At 43.1% G+C, this 21,907-nt stretch overlaps 1 protein-coding gene across 2 annotated transcripts in view; it reads left to right on the forward strand.

Annotated features, from left to right (window-relative positions):
• SPOCK1 (SPARC (osteonectin), cwcv and kazal like domains proteoglycan 1) overlaps positions 1–21,907 on the forward strand; it is a 341,091-nt gene that overhangs the window by 217,747 nt on the left and 101,437 nt on the right. For both annotated transcript variants that reach the window (XM_075509673.1, XM_075509674.1), the window contains exon 5: positions 16,369–16,501. In XM_075509673.1, coding sequence (XP_075365788.1) covers positions 16,369–16,501 — 133 coding nt within the window. The remainder of the gene's footprint in view (positions 1–16,368; positions 16,502–21,907) is intronic.

The raw sequence follows: 21,907 nt of genomic DNA on the forward strand, positions 1-21,907 counted from the left end.
TGATTGTTCAGGTGATCTGGAAGGATTTTAGGAAGAAGATATAGGACATAGCTAAATTCATTATATTTTCCTCTTGGACGGAGTGGAAGGCAGAAAGATAATGTGCTATGGCTTGCATCAGGGAAAGGAAGGATATGGTTAAAGAATAAGTCCAGATGATGAATGTGATGATAGAGAAATAGTGACTGAAAAATGGAGAAGCTGATGTGAGAAGAAATACTGGTTTTGACATAGTGAGCTTCTAATGTGGACAAGATGTTCCTGAGAAGAAATCACAATAATAGTACAAAGAGATAGAAGGATAAACCAGAGAGGACACCTATAAAGTTTCTCAGACTTCCAAGGATTCAAGTGTAGAAAGATAAGAAGACTAGACTATTACAGGTAAAGCACCAAAATGACATTGAGAGGCCATCTAGAGAGAATATAATACTTAATATGATACTTCCTAGCAGAGATGGAAAGAATAGTTAAGAGTAGGTGAACAAATAACTGCTTCTCCAAGGGACCTCATTTTTGAGGTTGAATGAAGCAGAAGAAAGTTTCAGAGGTAGCAGGGGAAAAGGGAGAGGAAAAGGAGATTAGCTGGGAGGAGGTCAGAGCAGAGCAGTCAGACTGAAGGACTGGAATCAAAACGGTTAAATGCAACAGCGAGTAAGAAAGGGCACTGCAATTTTTTCACAATTTTATAAAATTCTCCATAAACATGCCAGCCAGATCTTGAGAAAATAGGGCTGGAGGAGAGAGTTGGAGGTGCCAGTCAGGCAGAAGGTAGACCGCAGAGAGTAGGTTTGGAGAGAAGAAAAGTGTTTTATGAAGAAATGCGACAACATTGGGGAAAAAAACAATAGGATGAATTTGTAGCGAAGGAAAATAGTGCAGTCCCTAGCTTTCCACCAGAGCAGCAGAGAAAATGCTAGAAAGAAAGACTAAGAGCAAGAATAGGGTACAAGGACTCAATACTGAGTAGAAGAACAGTGGAGGGCAGAGGATTGAAGGAGAAACTGTTGAGAAAGCCATCTGGGTGCTCACAGGAATACAGCTCAGTACACAAGAAAAACGTGGTCAAAAGAGTGGCCATTTATGAGTGAGATGGTTCAGGATTAGACCAAATGAGTCACTAGAGATGAAGAAATGTTGACTCTTGTTCAGTCCAGTAGTCTCTCATGAGCTAAGTCACAAAGGACGAATGGGGACAAAGTCAGAGTGGTGAGGACATAGATGTGTAGTTCATCACAGCAAGATAAACCAAGGGAAATGTATGCTGAAGTGAAATTCATGTGGGAAGGAGTGACTGAAAGTAAGGTGGCACATACTCAGCCAACAACATTATCTGCACTAAACTGATTCCTGTTTAATAACTTAGCAGCAAAGTTTTTAAATCTATTTTTTTACAAAACCTGTAAAAGTGCCAGGTAATGTTATGCCATATATCTAAATATGTCACTGGTTGAGTCTCACTTTTTCACATGGTAAAATATGCTTTTGAGGAAGCTGCTATAAAATGCTGAAACTTTCAAAAGTGTAAATGCGGAGCTACATTGCATTTTAATGGCACCTTGAGCCTCCATGGTTAGGGGAGCCTATGGAGCTACATATTTGAAGAATGTGGGAAGAATGGATGGTTTGTAATGCATGGTTGCTAGGCTTCATGATTCAAGGTCACAGCAAAGTGGAATTTTAATAACTCAGTGGAAGTAACTCCTGAAATGTATATCCTGCAGTTTCTGCAAGTATGTCGATTGCATTCATCTTCAAATTTTACCTAAAGGTGTGTTTCACCACGTGCTGTCTCTAGACTGGATCATGTGCATTCAGTTAGTATCATAAATTAATGTGATTATGTAAATTCTGTCTATCAGTTTGGGACCTTCCTGAAGCTCTAGTCACCTTTCATTAAGACATAGCCTGATATGAGATGGGTAATGCTCTTGATGGCCTCGTTTGAGAAGCTGGGAATGGTATAGATATTATGAGCTCCATCTCTAGCATCAAATAACCAGACAGACAGCACGGAATATGTTGAGAAATTCAGCAGAATGTTTAGACATTCATAGTACTGAGCTCTGTAAGTCGGCAGTGCTGAATAAGCAACAGGAGCATTAGCCTATTTAGATGCTAAAAAGGATGGGATTTTAAAATTACCCAGCTCCTTATAATATTTATAACTGGTTTGGTTAGCATGCATTTCACTAACATTCATTTTATTCTGACATAGGAAACTGCATTCTGATTATTTTTCCAAACCAACCTTGAATAGTGGGTTTTGACTACGCTCTGGAGGTAGCTTTGGGATTGATTTTTTTTTTTTTTTTAATTGTCTGTTGCTTGACAAGCCAGTTCTGTTCAGAAAGCATATATGAATTCTTAGGTAATGGATGCTAATTGTAAAAATCCTCAACAGCTTAATCTGCTGTAGCCTTCTTGAGATTTTAATAAGGCTTGCTCATAATAAAATGTGTCTGAAGGGGCAAATACTTTGCTAGCACAGCTTGTAACTGATTGTTTGTACCATGGTAGCAAGTATTCACACAACAGAAGTACTGTGCAGTCATTTTTAAAAAGAAACATTTGGTTTAGTGCCTTAAGGGCAAGAATTATTACTATATTTTTTAAAATGCATCTACTTTCTCATCCCTACCAGCAATATGTCAATTTTTGTGAGGATTGCATGTTATTCGCCTTAGGAAAAGCAAAATCAACATAATGAAGCAGAACGCAGCTGAGCTGTCTAAGGATGCTTGGTTGGGGGGGTTGGCTGATTTTTCCCCTGCAGTTGCAAAGTGACAATAAGATTCCTGAACCTTTTTCCTTCAGGAAAAAAAACCCAACCCTCACACTTTTTGGGCTTTTTGGAGTGTAGAAGTAAGGAATGTTGTAGAAGTAAGGAGTGTTGCATGTGACTGAACTACTGCCATTGCTGGAATAAATAAAACCAGGTTATAAACCATACTGAAGGACATAGAGCTGATAAAAATCCCAGCGTGGGTCTGCCACCTATTTCAGCCCACTAGTTTGTCCCAACAGTTTCATTCTGCCAAGCAGCTGAATGTCTGCAGAGCCATGAGACATTGATGGTGTTACACTTGACAGACCCCTGCGTTTGGCCGAGAATGAGGACCATTTTAAAGCTTGTCTATCCGCAGCTTCTGGGAGATTCATCAGTCCTGTTGGAACTTGCTGGTGTTACTAAATGCTGCCAAGAAATCTGCCATGATTTTTAGCCTTACTAAGTAACTCGCACCTTTCTGTTTGCACAGCTACTCAGCCAGGCAGGGTTCAACGTTGTAACTAGAAATATGAGCTGTAGCGGGGAAATGGTGGAAAATGACTGCTCTGCCAGATCTGGTGAAAACAATTTCAAAGCTGGCTAATTGCATGAAACAGGGCATAGTGAGTGAGGATCAGCTTTCCTTCCCAAACAAATGTGACAGCTCAGATTAATCTCGCATACCATCAGCAATTCAGCTTCCTCGGAGATCTTGGCAACTCCGCCAGCAGGAGGAGGCAGAGCTGATCAATATGATATTCTAATATCAAAATAATCAGATCCTGGGCAGAGAAAAGGTACCTTCATCCTCTTAAAAAGTATTCTTTTCTGGTAATAGGGAAAAAACACATAGGCTGTCATAGGAGGAAGGAAAGAAAGCCAATGCCAACAAAAGTATTAAATTTGCTGCAAGCTTCACCTTTAAGCCCTCTGTGCCAGATTACAGCATCTCAGCCAGCATGCAAAATTCCAGGCTTCAGAAGTGGCTGCTGAAGATTACTACAAACTGAGGAGTGGTAGAGAAGATTTCAGTATTAATTATGAACTTCCTGCTATCTCCCCTCCTCCTTTGAAATTCAAGGCACTTCATTTTATTTTTACATAGTTTGGTGTCTGAGATTCCTTTTTATGTTAGTATAAAAATAACGATGAAAAGGAAAATAATTCTCTTATGAAAATTCATGAGAACAGGCAGAGTTTAGAAGCTGTGTTATTTTGGAGTGTAGAAGTAAGGAATGTGTTGCATGTGACCAAACTGCTGCTGGACCCATTGTTTGTGAACAGAGAAGGACTTGTGGGTGATGTGACGGTTGGAGACCGTCTTGGCCATAGCGATCACAAAATGAACGAGTTTTCGATTCTTGGAGAAGTAAGGAGGGGGGTCAGCAGAACTGCTGCTACCTTGGACTTCTGGAGGGCAGACTTTGGCCTGTTTAGGAGACCGGTTGACAGAGGCCCTTGCGAAGCAGTCCTGAAGGGCAAAGGAGTCCAGGAAGGCTGGGCGTTCTTCAAGAAGGAAATCCTAAGGCGCAGGAGCAGGCCGTCCCCACCTGCGGGGAAAGATGAGCCAGCGGGGAAGAAGACCGGCCCGGCTGAACAGAGAGCTTGGGCTGGAACTCAGGAAAAAAAGGAGACATGATGACCTTTGGAAGAAGGGGCAGGCAACTCAGGAGGACTACAAAGACGTCGTGAGGTTATGCAGGGAGAAAATTAGAAGGGCCAAAGCCCAACTAGAACTTAATCTGGCTACTGCCGTAAAAGGCAATACAAAATGTTTCTATAAATAGATTAGCAACAAAAGGAGGGCTAAGGAGAATCTCCACCCTTCATTGGATGCAGGGGGCAACAGAGTGACAAAGGCTGAGGAACAGGCTGAGGCACTTAATGCTGCCTTTGCCTCAGTCTTTAATAGTAAGACCAGTTGTTCTCCAGGTACCCAGCCCCCTGAGCTGGAACACAGGGACAGGGAGCAGAATGAAGCCCCCATAATCCAAAGGGAAATGGTTAGCGACCTGCTACACCACCTAGACACACACAAGTCTATGGGGCCGGGTAGGATCCACCCAAGAGTACTGAGGGAGCTGGTGGAAGTGCTCACCAAGCTGCCTTCCATCCTGTATCAGCAGTCCTGGCTAACTGGGGAGGTCCCGGTTGACTGGAGGTTAGCAAGTGTGATGCCCACCTACAAGAAGGGCCAGAAGGAGGATCTGGGGAATGACAGGCCCGTCAGTCTGACCTCGGTGCCGCGGAAGGTTATGGAGCAGATCATCTTGAGTGCCACCACACGGCACGTACAGGACAACCAGGGGATCAGGGCCCGTCAGCATGGGTTTATGAAAGGCAGGTCCTGCTTGACCAACCTGATGTCCTTCTATGACAAGGTGACCCGCTTAGCGGATGAGGGGAAGGCTGTGGATGTTGTCTACCTAGACTTTAGTAAAGCCTTTGACACCTTTTCCCACAGCATCCTCCTGGAGGAACTGGCTGCTCAGGGCTTGGACAGGCATGCTTTTCACTGGGTAAAACACCGGCTAGATGGCTGGGCCCAAAGAGTGGTGGTGAAGGGAGTTCAATCAGTTGGCGGCCGGTCACAAGCGGTGTTCCCCAGGGCTCTGTGTTGGGGCCAGTTCTGTTTAATACCTTCATCAATGATCTGGACGAGGGGATCGAGTGCACCCTCACTAAGTGTGCAGACAACACCAAAGTGGGGGCAGAAGTGTTGATCTGCTGAATGGTAGGAAGGCTCTGCAGAGGGATCGGGACAGGCTGCATCGATGGGCTGGGGCGAATTGTATGAGATTCAACAAGGCTCAGTGCCAGGTCCTGCACTTGGGTCACAACAACCCCATGCAACGCTACAGGCTTGGGGAAGAGTGGCTGGAAAGCTGCCTGGCGGAAAAGGACTTGGGGGTGTTGGTCGACAGCCGCTTGAATATGAGCCAGCAGTGTGTGCAGGTGGCCAAGGAGGCCAATGGCATCCTGGCTTATATCAGAAATAGTGTGGCCAGCAGGACTAGGGCAGTGATCGTGCCCCTGTACTTGGCACTGGTGAAGGCCACACCTCAAATATCTATGTTCAGTGTTGGGCCCCCACTACAAGAGAGACATTGAGGGGCTGGAGCGTGTCCAGAGAAGAGCAACGAAGCTGGGGAAGGGTCTGGAGCACAAGGCTGATGGGGAGCAGCTGAGGGAGCTGGGGCTGTTTAGCCTGGAGAAAAGGAGGCTGAGGGGAGACCTTATCGCTCTCTACAGCTGCCTGAAAGGAGGGTGTAGAGAGGTGGGGTCGGTCTCTTCTCCCAAGTAACAAGCCATAGGACAAGAGGAAATGGCCTCAAGTTGCTCCAGGGGGGGTTTAGATTGGATATTAGGAAAAATTTCTTCACTGAAAGGGTTGTCAGGCATTTGAACAGGCTGCCCAGGGAAGTGGTTGAGTCACCATCCCTGGAGGTATTTAAAAGACGTGTAGATGTGGTGCTTAGGGAGATGGTGTAGTGGCGGACTTGGCAGTGCTAGGCTAATGGTTGGACTCGATGATCTTAAAGGTCTTTTCCAACCTAAACGATTCTATGATTCTGTGATTATTCAGGACAGCATTATGGCTTTTAAAAATACTGGGATTGTATGTTTGCATGGATTTTTTGTATTGGTTCTTTTCCTTTGTGTACCTTGCCAGTTTTCATAGCTATGCAGCTGTGGAGCATATGTATTAGGTCTAAAAGTTACAAATCATTAAGAATTTAGATTAAAAAGAAATTGCCTGTAAGCACAATAATCTGTTAGCTATGAATGTAAAGGGACCTTTCAAACACCATTTTTATGTATTAAAATGCCCAAAGGCAGAAATCCATGTGCTTCTCTAATGACCTTAATAAAGAATCTTATCATTTTTAGTCCAGGAATAAGTAAGGCCAGGTACTAACATCTCAGAAGGATACTTGTACTGAGAGATCCTGATATTGTGCCGAACTAGTTGTCTTGGCATTTTGACAGTATCCATATTTAACTGCCATGTTACTGCTGTTTAGACATAGACTTGCTGTTGCTTGGGCAGTCTTGCTCAGGTAGATGCATTGGGAGGGTTCTTTGACTCAGTGTTGCTGGATCGCAGAAATTACCTGCAGCAGCTGTATTGAATCAGTCAGTCTAAGAGACTACAGTTTTTCTGGCCCTCTAGGTCTTTGGAATCTATGTCAGCTTTTCCAAATCCTCTGTTCCTTTAAAACCTGCAAGAAACTAAAAAATAAAAAGATTCCTTCATCTTGCTGAACCAATAAGCTTGAGCACCCTGGGCCCCAAGACCCTTTATTCTCTTTCAAGAGTTGGCTGCTAGCTGGACCTAGTAGGATCTGTGCAAGAATCTTCAGGGCATTTTCTCTGCAAGATGCATCAGGTTTTTTTCTTGCAAAACATATTGCTATAGCAAAACTTTCAGCCTTCCCTGTATCTAGCTGACAAGTTCCTCCTGGTATGTTGTTTCCCCCTTGCTTATTTTTACGCTGCCATCTTACTGTTGGTATGAAATAGAAGCTTGGCTCTTCCTTGACTCTTCCTTTTCCCTTGGAAATACGTATTTTTCATTTCATTGGAATGACACCTGATACACTTTCACCTCAACAGTCAGGATTTTCTTTTTCAGTCTTCCCTAAAGTTTTCATCTCCAACTCTATCTTCTGAGTACAGCCTGCTTTCTGAGAATAGTCCTGTGGCTACTGGTGCTCTCCAGCAATGAACAAATTTAATTCCCAATGGAATCTCATTGGTGTCGTTGTTTGAAAGAACAACAAGCAAGTAGAGTGTCCATTTACTGTGGGAGAAAGTCTTGAACAAGCCTCATTCTGCCAGAAAGGTCCCCAGTCACCAGCATGCCCCATTAAGAATCTTTGCACATCTACCAAAGTACAGTGAGTAGACGCCTTTTATTTCTTATGGCTCTTTTAAGCCAGATCTGTTGGGGAGCAGATATGAAGGCAGGAAGAGAAAGTAATCAACAGCCTTAGTACAATCAGATAGTTGAAATAATTTATTTGAATAATGAAATCAAAGAAGGTGGTAGTATCTAAGTCCAATGGAATGATGCTGAAATGCAAGGCAGCTCTACATATTTTTGTTCTTTTTGTGTGAAGGTGTAAATTCCAGGTAGAAAAATTACTCTAATCATATGTCTGTTCTCATTTTACAGTGTTTGTATTAAATAAGGAGTCTGTGTCTAATTCAAAAGCTTAGTATCCTTTTTTTTTTCCAAGGTAATATGTGTAGACTGTTTTCTTCACATAACTGGACTGGTAGTGGCTCAAGGTATATACAGCTCTTGTGAAAAACATGAAAGGTTGTAGAAATGAGGCCAAACTCTTAGCTCTAATAAACAGAATACAAAAATGATACAAAGAGAGAAGAGAGCATTGCCATTTATACTGGCAAATTTCAGCCCTGTCATTCTTTTCCTCAAGAACAAGAGAAACAGCTTATGCAAAGGAAAGATAGAAACAGCCAGGCGCTGCTGGGTTTATCTTTAGTGTGATAAGCTTCCTTCAGGGAGACAAGAACAAACTGTGCACAAGGCATGGAGAAGGTACAGGCAGTACATTTTAAACTCTTTCCACAGTGAATTGTTCCAGCTTCAGGAAACCATTCAGGTTTGCTCTGCCAGAGCTCCTTCCAACTTCTCAAGAAGCACAAATACTTGGTACCTGCTTTGGTGCACTGAACTTTTAAATTTTATTTCAGTAGAGCTTGAGTTGATAACTAGTTGTACGTGATATATGGCATTTTGGTTTGATATCAGGTCTAGAAAGAAAGATGGATGAAATTAATCCTAATCTTGAGGAATGTCTCTATGTGAGCTGTAATTGAAAATTAATGCACACACCTCACAGTCACCTAATGACAAGGTTATCTGGAGAATCCTTGCAGTAGCTGGGCCCACGTGTGGGTGCCTAACTCCAACCTGCCTTCCAGGTAACCTACAAACTCTGAGGATGGTGAGATCACCTTTGCTGCATGGAAGAGGTCTCTGGAAGAGACCATTGGGAAGAGATAGTCTTCCATGCTATCAGCCCAACTAGGACCAGAGCTCTGAGGTCTTTCAGACTTCTGGCTGCAGAGCGGCGGAAATAGGAATAAGAGCTTCTGTCCCTGTAGCACTTTACGCGTCAAGGCATCTGCAAAGCCCCAACCTTGGGTCCTCAAGGTCACTTACAGCCTGTGATAAACTGGCACAACACCATCTAGACCTCCAGTGGCAATGTCATTAAAAGTTCAGTAACACCAATTTATCTCCATGAAATAATTTGGTTTTGTCTAGTATTTTGTAGTTAAGGCCTGTTTTATCAAAAAATTCCTGACCAGCTCAATACTATTCAGATAGGACCTAAAGTAAGTAGTTGTATTATTTTAGACAGCAGAAGCACAGAGAGGTGAGCATTGCAAATAATTTGCAACACGTATTGAGCCAAATTCTACGCTTGTGTAACGTCACTGAAACAGTGACTTCAAGAACGAGAAGAGACAGTACCAATCTCTGTACCAAGAGCTGGTGCTCCCACCCAGGAGCAACCCTGAGTCTCCAGCCAGGTGGGGAGAGGCTTGGTGATTTGCATCCCTGAGGCTGCCAGCTGGGGCAAGGCCACCAGCTGCACGCATCAGCTCTCATCAGGGCTAAGCTTCTGGCTCCCCAGGGTGCACCTGGAAGCCTTAAAATCTTGGGTGGAGCCAGCTTTTCTAGAGCTTCAGGGCTCCCTTTTTCACAGCCAAAGCTTTGTGCTTGGAAGACCTGTGTTGCAGGGCAGGTGTTTGTGGCTCTGGGGCAGGCTGTGCAGCGTGGCTGTCTGGAGCTACCATGTACGGTCCTAGCATCTGGCTGATGGCGTCTGGAAATGCTGCTGCGTTCTTCCTGTTCCTGTGCAAGCAAAACAGATGTAGCCTCCTGGTATTTTCACAGTATGTGGTAAGTAGTATGTCTGTGTAATGAGTAATAAACCCGAGTCAGCGTACGTTCTCCCTGTGTTGAAGTGTGAATGTTTTAAACCACTAAAATTTCTTTCTGCGTTAAAATGTTAAGAGGCTGAATTCTGTAAAACTTAACTGCTCCTTAAATCTTATACCTTTCAGTGCATTGGTTCACTAGTCTGAAAAGCAAAAGCAGGCAGGGTTTGACTGTAAGTCTTAATACTTGAGAAGCATTCATGTATATTTGCTTCTGAAATATTGACAATACTTGGCCCTCTTGTCCTTATAAATGTGGCAGACTTTTACCCCAGGGGGGAGTTTCTGGTTTGTTCTCTCTGCACAGTTGTTATTTTCTAATGATTTGTAGTAGATCCTTTCAACTCCGAGTCTTAAAGCAGGATTAAAGTTGGTGAAGTTGTCAGAAAAAAAAAAAAAAGTAAGGCCTAATTTGCTTTGGCCTGCCTTGCTCCTGACATATTTATTCTAAAACAAGATGATTAGCATAGCAAAACATGTTCCCAGAGTATGTGAATGTGCACTTCCATTGAGAAGGGATTTGCAGGCTGTCTGCTTATGGCAGCCAATATTCTTGTCTAGGTTTTAATTTGTTTGTTTGGATGTTTGGTATGTTGTTAGGGGTTATAGGATTGAAAAGCTTCCAAAAGTCTTATCCAGCCTCTCAAAATATCACTCCAGAAAAATACATGTTTACTTCTGGAAAAATAGATGTTCTCTCTAGGAAATAGGTGCTTCCCGATCTTTTTGGTGGGGGTATGGACTCCGGGTATCCAGTTAAAACTTTCAGCTATTGCTCGCTTGGCCAAGCTGACAAAAAATATTTTTTACTTGCTTCAAATACAATGACATTTTGTGCTCTTGTTTCTGACAAAACTGTAGCTTGAAAAGAATATATTACCTTTTGAAACTTAAATTGTTTCTTGCAACCAAAATGGCTGCTGTACTGTGCTGCCAATTAAATCGCACATGCAGGAGTTAGGGTTGGTGAAGGTTTCTTGCAGCAATCCCCTGTCTTGTTATGCACGTTATATGATGTGCTCCTAAAATTGCTAACTTGTTCTCTTTAAAAGAATAAAAGGCTTCGAGGTGTACTCCACTGTGAATTCATCTTGTTATTAAATATCGCTCTCTTTGAGAGACTAAATTTCCTCTTATTATCAAAAGAAGATCCTGAAGATGAATGGGGGGAGGGTGGGGGATGAGAATAATGTTACCTTCAGTGTCTGTAAGTGAAACACTGCAAATGAGGTTCAGGTGAAACCATTACAGTTGCTAGCTAAGGGGGAGGCTCTGCTTTTAAGCACATGGCTTGCTGTTGGCTTCCATGCAGCTGCAGTGAGAACAGAGCTTAGGCCTAAGGCTGTGCGTGTTCTTTTTACTCTCAGTAAAGTGATGGAAAGGGCCACCAGGCTTGGTGAGCTGCTGAAATGACTTGAAATGGAAAAATTAAAGTGCTTTTTTTTTTTTTTTCCAAGTGAGAATGGGAGAGTGGAAAACATTATTAGCTCCAGAAGATTCTTAGAATAGAAACTGGCATTGCAATATGAATCTTGAATGGACCAAGGCAGGAATAAAGTAAGGGCGGGGGAGGTGTAAGGCTATGCAGAGAGGGACAAGCAGCCGTGTCCAAAGTGGGCTTTTCTTTTAAGGTCATAGCGTAAAATGCCTGAATGTAGTTTGGTCCACAAATGCTGTACAATGTATTTTATACTTGCCACTCAGAGCCTCAAGATCCTGTAATTTGTGAGGCATCAGTCTAGCTGAGAACTTCAATCTACATTTAATTTTGATGAGGTGCTCATTAGTTCAGCCGCTCATCTCCATCCTGCGTACTTTGTGGCTAATGGCTTTGACGATGGCACTAAATCATACACTTCAAGTTTAGCATTTCTTAGCTGTTTTTCTATACCTAATCCTAAAACTTTCTTCTTAACAATTTTGCATATAGACAAGGGTCGGTCTTTGAGATTGTGGAAATCAAAGTCTGTGAAAAGGTAGAAAGCCTGCTTTGTACCACGAGCTATCTGCTGCAGTCTTCAAAGGAGAAGCGCAGCACCTTTCACATCTATCTCCAGTGTCTGCTCATCGATATCTAGAGTACTACATCCAAACATTTCTGACTCTGAGTTTGTGTGTTTCTAGAAGTGCGGGGCTGTAAGTAAAATGAATGAGGAAATTCTCTTGTGAAGGTGAAAAGACAACAGAAATGCCTGTAATCAAAACAGTTCCAGAAAATAAGATAATCATTACATTTTGGTAACAAAGCATTGTTGGAGGCAAGGGGGCTGCAGAAAAGACAAAGTTACTCTGGAAAACTTAAATAAATGGTTTGTACAGCCCCAGCATGAGATGTCATGTCTGCACAGTTGTATTAGGGGGTTCAGAGCCAAGCAACCCCCCATCCACAGCATTTAGTGTCTGGTTTAATGGTAACTGCAAGGCAGAATGCATCTGAAAGAGGGAAAGCTGCTCTGTGCATTAAGAAAATTTCTTTAAAATAAGAGGGGGATTTAGTCTTTCACACTAGGCTTCTATTTTCATAGTTTATAGAATCGTTTAGGTTTGAAAAGACCTTTAAGATCATCATGTCCAACCATTAGCCTAGCACTGTCAAGACCACCACTACACCATGTCCCTAAGCACCTCATCCAAATGGCTTTTAAATACCTCCAGGGATGGGGACTCCACCACTTCCCTGGGCAGCCTGTTCCAATGCTTGACAACCCTTTCAGTGAAGAAATTTTTCCTAATATCCAGTCTAAACCTCCCCTGGTGCAGCTTGAGGCCATTTCCTCTTGTCCTATCACTTGTTACTTGGGAGAAGAGACCAACCCCCACCTTGCCACAACCTCCTTTCAGGCAGTTGTAGAGAGCGATGAGGTCTCCCCTCAGCCTCCTTTTCTCCAGGCTAAACAACCCCAGTTCCCTCAGCCGCTCCCCATCAGCCTTGTGCTCCAGACCCTTCCCCAGCTTCGTTACTCTTCTCTGGACACGCTCCAGCCCCTCAATGTCTCTCTTGGAGTGAGGGGCCCAAACTGAACACAGCATTTGAGGTGTGGCCTCACCAGTGCCGAGTACAGGGGCACGATCACTTCCCTAGTCCTGCTGGCCACACTATTTTTGATACAAGCCAGGATGCCATTGGCCTTCTTGGCCACCTGGGCACACTGCTGGCTCATATTCAAGTGGCTGTCGACCAACACCCCCAGGTCCTTTTCCGCCAGGCAGCTTTCCAGCCACTCTTCCCCAGGCCTCTAGCGTTGCATGGGGTTGTTGTGACCCAAGTGCAGGACCTGGCACTGAGCCTTGTTGAATCTCATACAATTCGCCCCAGCCCATCGATGCAGCCTGTTGAGATCCCTCTGCAGAGCCTTCCTACCCTTCAGCAGATCAACACTTCTGCCCCCACTTTGGTGTTGTCTGCACACTTAGTGATGGTGCACTCGATCCCCTCGTCCAGATCATTGATGAAGGTATTAAACAGAACTGGCCCCAGCACAGAGCCCTGGGGAACACCGCTTGTGACCGGCCGCCAACTGATTGAACTCCCTTCACCACCACAATTTGGGCCCAGCCATCTAGCTGGTGTTTTACCCAGTGAAGAGCATGCCTGTCCAAGCCCTGAGCAGCCAGTTCCTCCAGGAGGATGCTGTGGGAAAAGGTGTCAAAGGCTTTACTGAAGTCTAGGTAGACAACATCCCCAGCCTTCCCCTCATCCGCTAAGTGGGTCACCTTGTCATAGAAGGACATCAGGTTGGTCAAGCAGGACCTGCCTTTCATAAACCCATGCTGACGGGCCCTGATCCCCTGGTTGTCCTGTACGTGCCGTGTGGTGGCACTCAAGATGATCTGCTCCATAACCTTCCGCGGCACCGAGGTCAGACTGACGGGCCTGTCATTCCCCAGATCCTCCTTCTGGCCCTTCTTGTAGGTGGGCATCACACTTGCTAACCTCCAGTCAACCGGGACCTCCCCGGTTAGCCAGGACTGCTGATAAAGGATGGAAAGCAGCTTGGTGAGCACTTCCACCAGCTCCCTCAGTACTCTTGGGTGGATCTTACCCGGCCCCATAGACTTGTGTGTGTCTAGGTGGTGTAGCAGGTCACTAACCATTTCCCTTTGGATTATGGGGGCTTCATTCTGCTCCCTGTCCCTGTGTTCCAGCTCAGGGGGCTGGGTACCTGGAGAACAACTGGTCTTACTATTAAAGACTGAGGCAAAGGCAGCATTAAGTGCCTCAGCCTGTTCCTCAGCCTTTGTCACTCTGTTGCCCCCTGCATCCAATGAAGGGTGGAGATTCTCCTTAGCCCTCCTTTTGTTGCTAATCTATTTATAGAAACATTTTGTATTGCCTTTTACGGCAGTAGCCAGATTAAGTTCTAGTTGGGCTTTGGCCCTTCTAATTTTCTCCCTGCATAACCTCACGACGTCTTTGTAGTCCTCCTGAGTTGCCTGCCCCTTCTTCCAAAGGTCATCATGTCTCCTTTTTTTCCTGAGTTCCAGCCCAAGCTCTCTGTTCATCCGGGTTGGTCTTCTTCCCCGCTGGCTCATCTTTCCCCGCAGGTGGGGACGGCCTGCTCCTGCACCTTAGGATTTCCTTCTTGAAGAACGCCCAGCCTTCCTGGACTCCTTTGCCCTTCAGGACTGCTTCGCAAGGGCCTCTGTCAACCGGTCTCCTAAACAGGCCAAAGTCTGCCCTCCAGAAGTCCAAGGTAGCAGCAGTTCTGCTGACCCCCCTCCTTACTTCTCCAAGAATCGAAAACTCGTTCATTTTGTGATCGCTATGGCCAAGACGGTCTCCAACCGTCATATCACCCACAAGTCCTTCTCCATTCACAAACAATGGGTCCAGCGGGCGCCTGCCCTAGTTGGCTCCCTCGCCAGCTGTGTCAGGAAGTTATCTTCCACACATTCCAGGAACCTCCTAGGCTGTTTCCTCTCTGCTGTATTGTATTTCCAGCAGACATCTGGTAAGTTGAAGTCCCCCATGAGAACAAGGGCTAGTGCTTGTGAGACTTCTTCCAGCTGCTTACAGAATATTTTGTCTGCCTCTTCATCCTGGTTGGGTGGTCTATAACAGATTCCCACCTTACTCTCTGCCTTGTTGGCCTTCCCCCTGATTCTTACCCATAAACACTCAACCTTATCATCACCATCATTAAGCTCTAGGCAATCGAAACACTCCCTAACATACAGGGCTACCCCACCACCTCTCCTGCCTTGCCTATCCCTTCTGAAGAGTTTATAGCCATCCATTGCAGCACTCCAGTTGTGCGAGTCATCCCACCATGCTTCCGTGATGGGAACTATATCATAGTTTTCCTGATATCATGATTGGATTCCTTCTGTGGACACAAGCTTCTTAATAGTGCTGTTCATCACTGTGACAAAGGTTATACTTGAAGAAAACTAGAACTGAGATGAAAGAATAGAATTTTTATTATTTTAGCAGCTGAATGTGTCATTATATCAGAGTTAGTATTGTGTAGCAAATTGCAAGCTCTAGTGAAATTGCTTTAAAATATATCTGTATATATTTTCCAAAACTGTGATAAAGTCATTCAGCGGCGCATTGAAATGTATTTCTAGCTGAACTGTTATATAATATCTTTTTTACTGTGGTATGAGAACAGATGGCAGTTATTTTTCTTAACAGTCTCCAGCAAAGCTGATGCAATGCCTTGCCTTCCCTTGTAAACGTTTTCAAGTGAAAGACAAGTACACACGGCCAAAATGAATCTGCATTGTAACATTGACTTGTGGTTTCTAAAGCAAACTTTTAATCAGCTTACAACAGTATGCTGGTGATAATTACTTAATGTCGTATCAGTGAAGTAGTTCATTATGACAGGAAAATGAGCTATTAATCAGAATCAATTGCACATGTTTTGCATAAGTTTTTGGAGCAGATGTCTTTTCATAGACATTTTTAATGCAATAATTGACTAGTCCATGACTTGAGGACAACTGCAGTCACTCCCATGGTACAAATGCATTTGTAGATTTGGAGATGCTCTCTGTCGCTTTACAGTGTTCCTGGGGGGACTGTGATTGACCTGAGAATAACAGCTGTTTGGTTGCTGGCATGTAGAGAGGGCTACTGCACATGTAATGACAACGTTGTTTGGTGATTTTATACATTTTTATAAGCATAGTATAAATTGCAATGTTTTTCAAAGGATTTTCTTTTAAAATTGTTGCTACCTTAACAGTAACTTGGCAACTTGGAGAAGGCCTGGTGAAAATGTCTCTAAATGCAACCTGATGTAACGTTACTTGCCTGCTTCACCAGAAATGCTGTGTAGTTGAACAAAATGCCGTATTCTTAAGTGAAGTCATTTGTAGTTATAAATCAAAATGAAGCTGCTAAGTATTGTAAATCTAGGGCTGCCTACTAATTTACGACTTTTAGATTGCCTGCTGTAATGTGCCATATTATAGAAGCATTGTTAGGAGCTACATTTAATTTATTTACTTTAAATTAATACTGTGTTGAAAATCCAGCTTTGCTTTATTCAGGAAAGCTTTTGTTCTTTTGCTTTATGTTGTTTGCTTTATGTTGTTTCTTTTGCTTTATGTTTGCTTTATGTTGCTTTATGCATGTTCAAAAACACCTGGTGTCTCTTATTTTATAGCCTTCGACAAAAGAAAGGAAACTTGGCCCAGAAGCACTGGACTGGACCAGCTAACATAGTAAAATGCAAGCCTTGCCCCATGGCGCATGCCAACGCTGTCTGTGGATCTGATGGACACACATACACTACCAAGGTAAGTTCTGCTTGTGACCTGGAATCCTGTCAGTCGTGGTGATCCAGGCTGTAGTACGAAGATGAAATAGCTTTCACTAATAGGCAGTATTAAATTAGCGTCTGCTTTAGTTCTTGGTATATTTCTGTGTGAAAAGTGCTGATAAATGTAGATTTTTACAGATTTGACAAACAGCAAATCAGAATGACAAACCAGAATCTTATTACTTTTATGATTCATGTTTCTCTAAATAGCTCGTTCTTGCTAATAAAGTAGAACACTTTCAATCTTGATGATGCAACAGAAAAAATTCATTTGATCAGATTGGCTTGTTTGGACAAAAGGATTTTGGAATAGTTCTTGTTTTTAAGATTTGGTCTCCAAATGGTAAAATAACTTGGCAGTATCATTGTTCTGTGACAGATATTTTATTTTTTCTAATTAATTTTTTTTGTTTCCAGGCTGCATGGGTAACATATTACAATTCATTTAAACCACAGTTTTAATATACTTTTGTGCCAGATGCAGCATATATGGTACCATTAAAAAAAATTCCCATAACCCAGTGGGGATAAATTGGCTCATTGTTGTACTGAAAATATGATCACCTTAGGGCTTGATTCAGTAAAAGAAACTGGCTTCAGCTTCACAGCCATTCAACAGTCCAGATCTCCCATTATCAGATAAAGCCTTCCATGTCTCGGATACGTGTTCCATAAACAGCACTTCAGGCACTGGAAGTCATGTTTAGGGAGTACTCCTAAGGTTTTCTTCTCTTCCTGCATGCAAGGTAAGGTTTGACAGCCAGTAAACCTACTCTTTAAAATGTAAAAATAGCCCCCCCAAAATCCAGGAAAATAAAGTGATCGGGGGAAAAAAATTCTCTGCTGTGATGTAACAGCGATGATGATATTGCAGCTACATTCTTTTCTCAGCTAGGCAGCTTGAATTCTTCATCCATTAATGGTCAGAAATATTAAAATGGTGCCATGGCTAATTCATTTAAGCCTCTCTTGTGTTCTGGCTGAAGGATTTGCGTGGCCAAAGGAGCAAATCAGCAGAAACTCTCTCATCCTTGTACACACAGACTACAGAAAAAGGGCTCCAAGTTGCCTGTTAGACAAGCTACTCTCTTTAATACTCTCTGGAAGTATGTAATACAGTAATTTAGCATTGGTATTTAGGATTAAAACTGGGCTCATCTTGAAAACAAATTTTTCTGTCTGAACTCTTGAGAGTATGTAAAATACTCTGTAGTAAATAGCTTTCATTGCATATTCAGTCATTGTATTGAACGAATTCCTGTGCATCTTGCCTGCATCCCTGTTAGCTCCGAGTCTTTTTTTGACCTTCTGTATTTCTTGCCATAAGATCCAAATGGTTTTCATTAGAAATTCTGCCAATGTCATAAATTCAGCAAACTATTGTGACTACAACGTAAGCCTGACAGCTATAATGAAGACATCAAACAATTCCTGTTGCTGACGTGCTTGACTATCAAAGACATACCTCCAGAAGTTGCCACTGTTTGAGTGTTTTTTTTTTTTAAAGGAGACTTTGTCTCATCTTCATTTATTGTGTGTTTAACTATCAATTGCTCCTGTCCTAGCAACTGACAATTAGAGCATCTTGTTGGTCTCTCAAGTGCAGCAACTTCTTTTCCACAAATGTTGCCCACGTTCTCTACCACTGCCTGGGGAAGGCAGGGTTTCATTGCTTCCTGAGTACTGTTCCACAGGAGCGATTGCTTGTCACGTTGCATATTTGTAGTTGCTTTTTCTAAATTTTTTTTTGATCGAAGGCTTCTCCAGCGTCGTGCTGATTGGTAATCCTTCTGTAACATCCAGTCCTAGCAAGAGGATACATGTCTGCTTAACCTTTACGCAATATCAAGGAGATGCTTATAGCAGTACTATTAGTCTTTGCTGTATACAGTACATTGTAAATCTGTGAGTATATTATTACAGTAACCTGTAGAACATCATTGCCTCTCTACAATTTCTTCTAAAAGCTCTGCTTCATTGATTTATTTTTTTTTCTTCCAAAAGACAAATTTTGGTAAATGAGGTGAAAATACTTTAGGCAGAGCATTAAGACTAAATATTTTAGTATTAATCTATTAATATAAATATATTCTATATATATTATAAATATATATAAACTAAAAATATTTTTTAATGTCCAAACAAATAACATTTTTATGGTCAGTAATGGTCATGGGTTTCTGATATCTTTTATGAACAGAATCACACAGAATCACAGAATCGTATAGGTTGGAAAAGACCTTTAAGATCATCAAGTCCAACCGTAAACCTAACACTGCCAAGTCCACCACTACACCATGTCCCTAAGCACCTCATCCAAATTTCTTTTAAATGCTTCCAGGGATGGCGACTCAACCACTTCCCTGGGCAGCCTGTTCCAATGCTTGACAACCCTTTCAGTAATGAAATTTTTCCTAATATCCAGTCTAAACCTCCCCTAGCACAACTTGAGGCCATTTCCTCTTGTCCTATCACTTCTTACTTGGGAGAAGAGACCGACCCCACCTCTCTACACCCTCCTTTCAGGCAGCTGTAGAGAGCGATAAGGTCTCCCCTCAGCCTCCTCTTCTCCAGGCTAAACAACCCCAGCTCCCTCAGCCGCTCCCCATCAGCCTTGTGCTTCAGACCCTTCCCCAGCTCCGTTGCCCTTCTCTGGACACGCTCCAGCCCCCCAATGTCTCTCTCGGAGTGAGGGGCCCAACACTGAACACAGGATTCGAGGTGCGGCCTCACCAGTGCCGAGTACAGGGGCATGATCACTGCCCTAGTCCTGCTGGCCACGCTATTCCTGATACAAGCCAGGATGCCATTGGCCTTCTTGGCCACCTGGGCACACTGCTGGCTCATATTCAAGCGGCTGTCGACCAACACTCTCCCAGGTCCTTCTCTGCCAGGCAGCTTTCCAGCCACTCTGCCCCAAGCCTGTAGCGTTGCATGGGGTTGCTGTGACCCAAGTGCAGGACCTTGCACTGAGCCTTGTTGAATCTCATACAGTTGGTCCCAGCCCATCGATCCAGCCTGTCCAGGTCCCTCTGCAGAGCCTGCCTACCCTCCAGCAGATCAACACTCCCGCACAACTTGGTGTCGTCTGCAAACTTGCTGAGGGTGCACTCGATCCCCTCGTCCAGATCATTGATGAAGATATTAAACAGAACTGGCCCCAATACTGAGCCCTGGGGAACACCGCTTGTGACCAGCCGCCAACTGGAGTAAACTCCATTCACCACCACTCTTCCCCCAGAATACAACTGCTTCCTTCAAATTCACCATTAGTTCTCACCAGATAATGTGTTCCTTCTTTTTTGCCCCTAAGTCACTAAAATCAAAGCTTTTCTTTGGCGATTTTCTTTCATATGCAGTGCTATTGGCAATTCTTCTTTCTGGCGCTGCAGTGCTGGCATGTTCCAGCGTTGACTGTGAAAATGCAAAAAGGTGGACATTTGAGTGTGGGCAAATACCACGCTGCTTTGCGTTTGCGTGTATGTATTCGTATCTGGCTCTGCATCAGCTGCTTTGTGAGCATGTAATGATACGCTGGGCAAATGAAAGGATTCTTGCTAAGCTTGTAAACAAAAGATGGAGAGTAGCCACTACATTTCAGGGGGAAAAAAGTCTTCTGAAATTGTCTATTGGCCATCTACTCACATAGGCAGGCAGGCGGCATACGCATACACACCAGCATTTTGATCCATCCTGGCTCAGTTAGATTCTTGCCTTTTCCTGCCAGCACAGCTGGGGATACGGCAGGAGACAGGGTTTGGGCTTTAGAGCTCATGGCCTGGCAGAGCAGGATCAAAGCATCTCGCTAGTGACTGGGGGCTACCACTCAACACTATCGGTAATGTTTGTACCAGGGATTGCTCTTTCCATACGTTCATCTGTTAGCTGAGGTAAAAACAAATGAAAAGGAAATGATACTGCAGAAGTATGACTGACTGATAAAAGCAGATGAAACTTGAGTGTCAATAAATGCATAGTAATTCATATTAAGAGAAAATAACCAAATATACGTATCGCCGGCTCTCATGTAGCCACTTGATCTTAGAATAATTCTGGCTGTTTCTTGGAAGACACTGTAATGATCACTGCCAGGCAAAAATGCAGATAAAGTATTTAAAAAGGAATTGAGAACAAGCACAAAACATGATTCTGTTTCTGTAAATGCCTGGACTTCTCATTGCCGTCGGTTATCATCACTTCACCTCGAAGCTGACATGGTAGAACTAGGAGATGCTCAGAGAAGGGCAGTAATGGCTCTCGGAGATGTGGAACCTGCAAGGAAGCACAGAATTAACTAGAACACTTCGGCGTGATTTTATATGAAATCATGACTAATATTGGAAAAGGAATGTTGTACTTCATAAAACAATATCTAATGAAATGATAAATCAGTAGTTTCAAAACAAAGAAAGCATTTTTTTTTTTCTTGCTCAAAATAAAATTGTGACATTCACTGCAGCACAGTATTCTGCAGGCCAAAGACATAAATGGGATTTATATAAATCCGTGGAGAACGGATCCACTGCAGGCTGGTAAACCTCTCGCAGACTGAGTCCCTAAGCCAGTGATTACCAGAAGCTGGGATGATTGGTGTAGTTCAGCAGGACTGATTTGTTCTGTTTCTAATTTGCTCTTTCTTTTACTCCTTTATAGTTTCTTAATTGTAAGGGTCCACAACTTGGCAGGATACTAGGCTGAGGGATCGCAGGGCTGAACTAAGGCAGTTCTTGGATTCTTATGCAAAAGTGGAGGCATCCATATCCTTAGATAAGGCAAGCTGGTAATGGAGCTAACATACTCACTTCATCAAAGTACTGCTCTTTAAGAAAGGAGGATATTCCTTTTCCATTTCAACTTTCACTCAGGTTGAAATTCCTTTTTAAACAGGTCCTGAGTATTTCTTATATCACTGCTTGGCATTTTTAGTTTCTAACTGTTCAAAGTTTAGTTTCAGACCTTAAAGCAAAATTAAGATTGCAGAACTTGATCTGGAATGATGCTCAATACTGCTGGTGGAATATGGAGGACTTTGGTTTGTTCTCTTTTTATGAAAATTTCAAGAAATCTTTAAGGATTCAACTCCAGGAAAGTAACATAAAATGCATTTTAGTTGTTGTTCTTTTAAGTGATGTCTTAGTTATTCCTGACTGGATAATAAAAATCTTCCATTCATAAAGGCTATATGGCAAAAATAGCAAAAGCATTCTCATTTTGCTGGTTTGCACTGTTTGATAATCCTCAGACGGTTACGCTCTTTGTTCTAGTGCTTTCTGTAGAGATTTTGAAAGAAAGCATTTTGCTTACGTTAATTATAGTGCTGGTGATTCTGGGAACTGACTGTGCCCATCCACCTCGATGATAAGGGACTGGGATTCTCTGAAGG

This window comes from Mycteria americana, chromosome 8, assembly GCF_035582795.1.
Source record: "Mycteria americana isolate JAX WOST 10 ecotype Jacksonville Zoo and Gardens chromosome 8, USCA_MyAme_1.0, whole genome shotgun sequence".
Lineage (NCBI taxonomy): Eukaryota > Metazoa > Chordata > Aves > Ciconiiformes > Ciconiidae > Mycteria > Mycteria americana.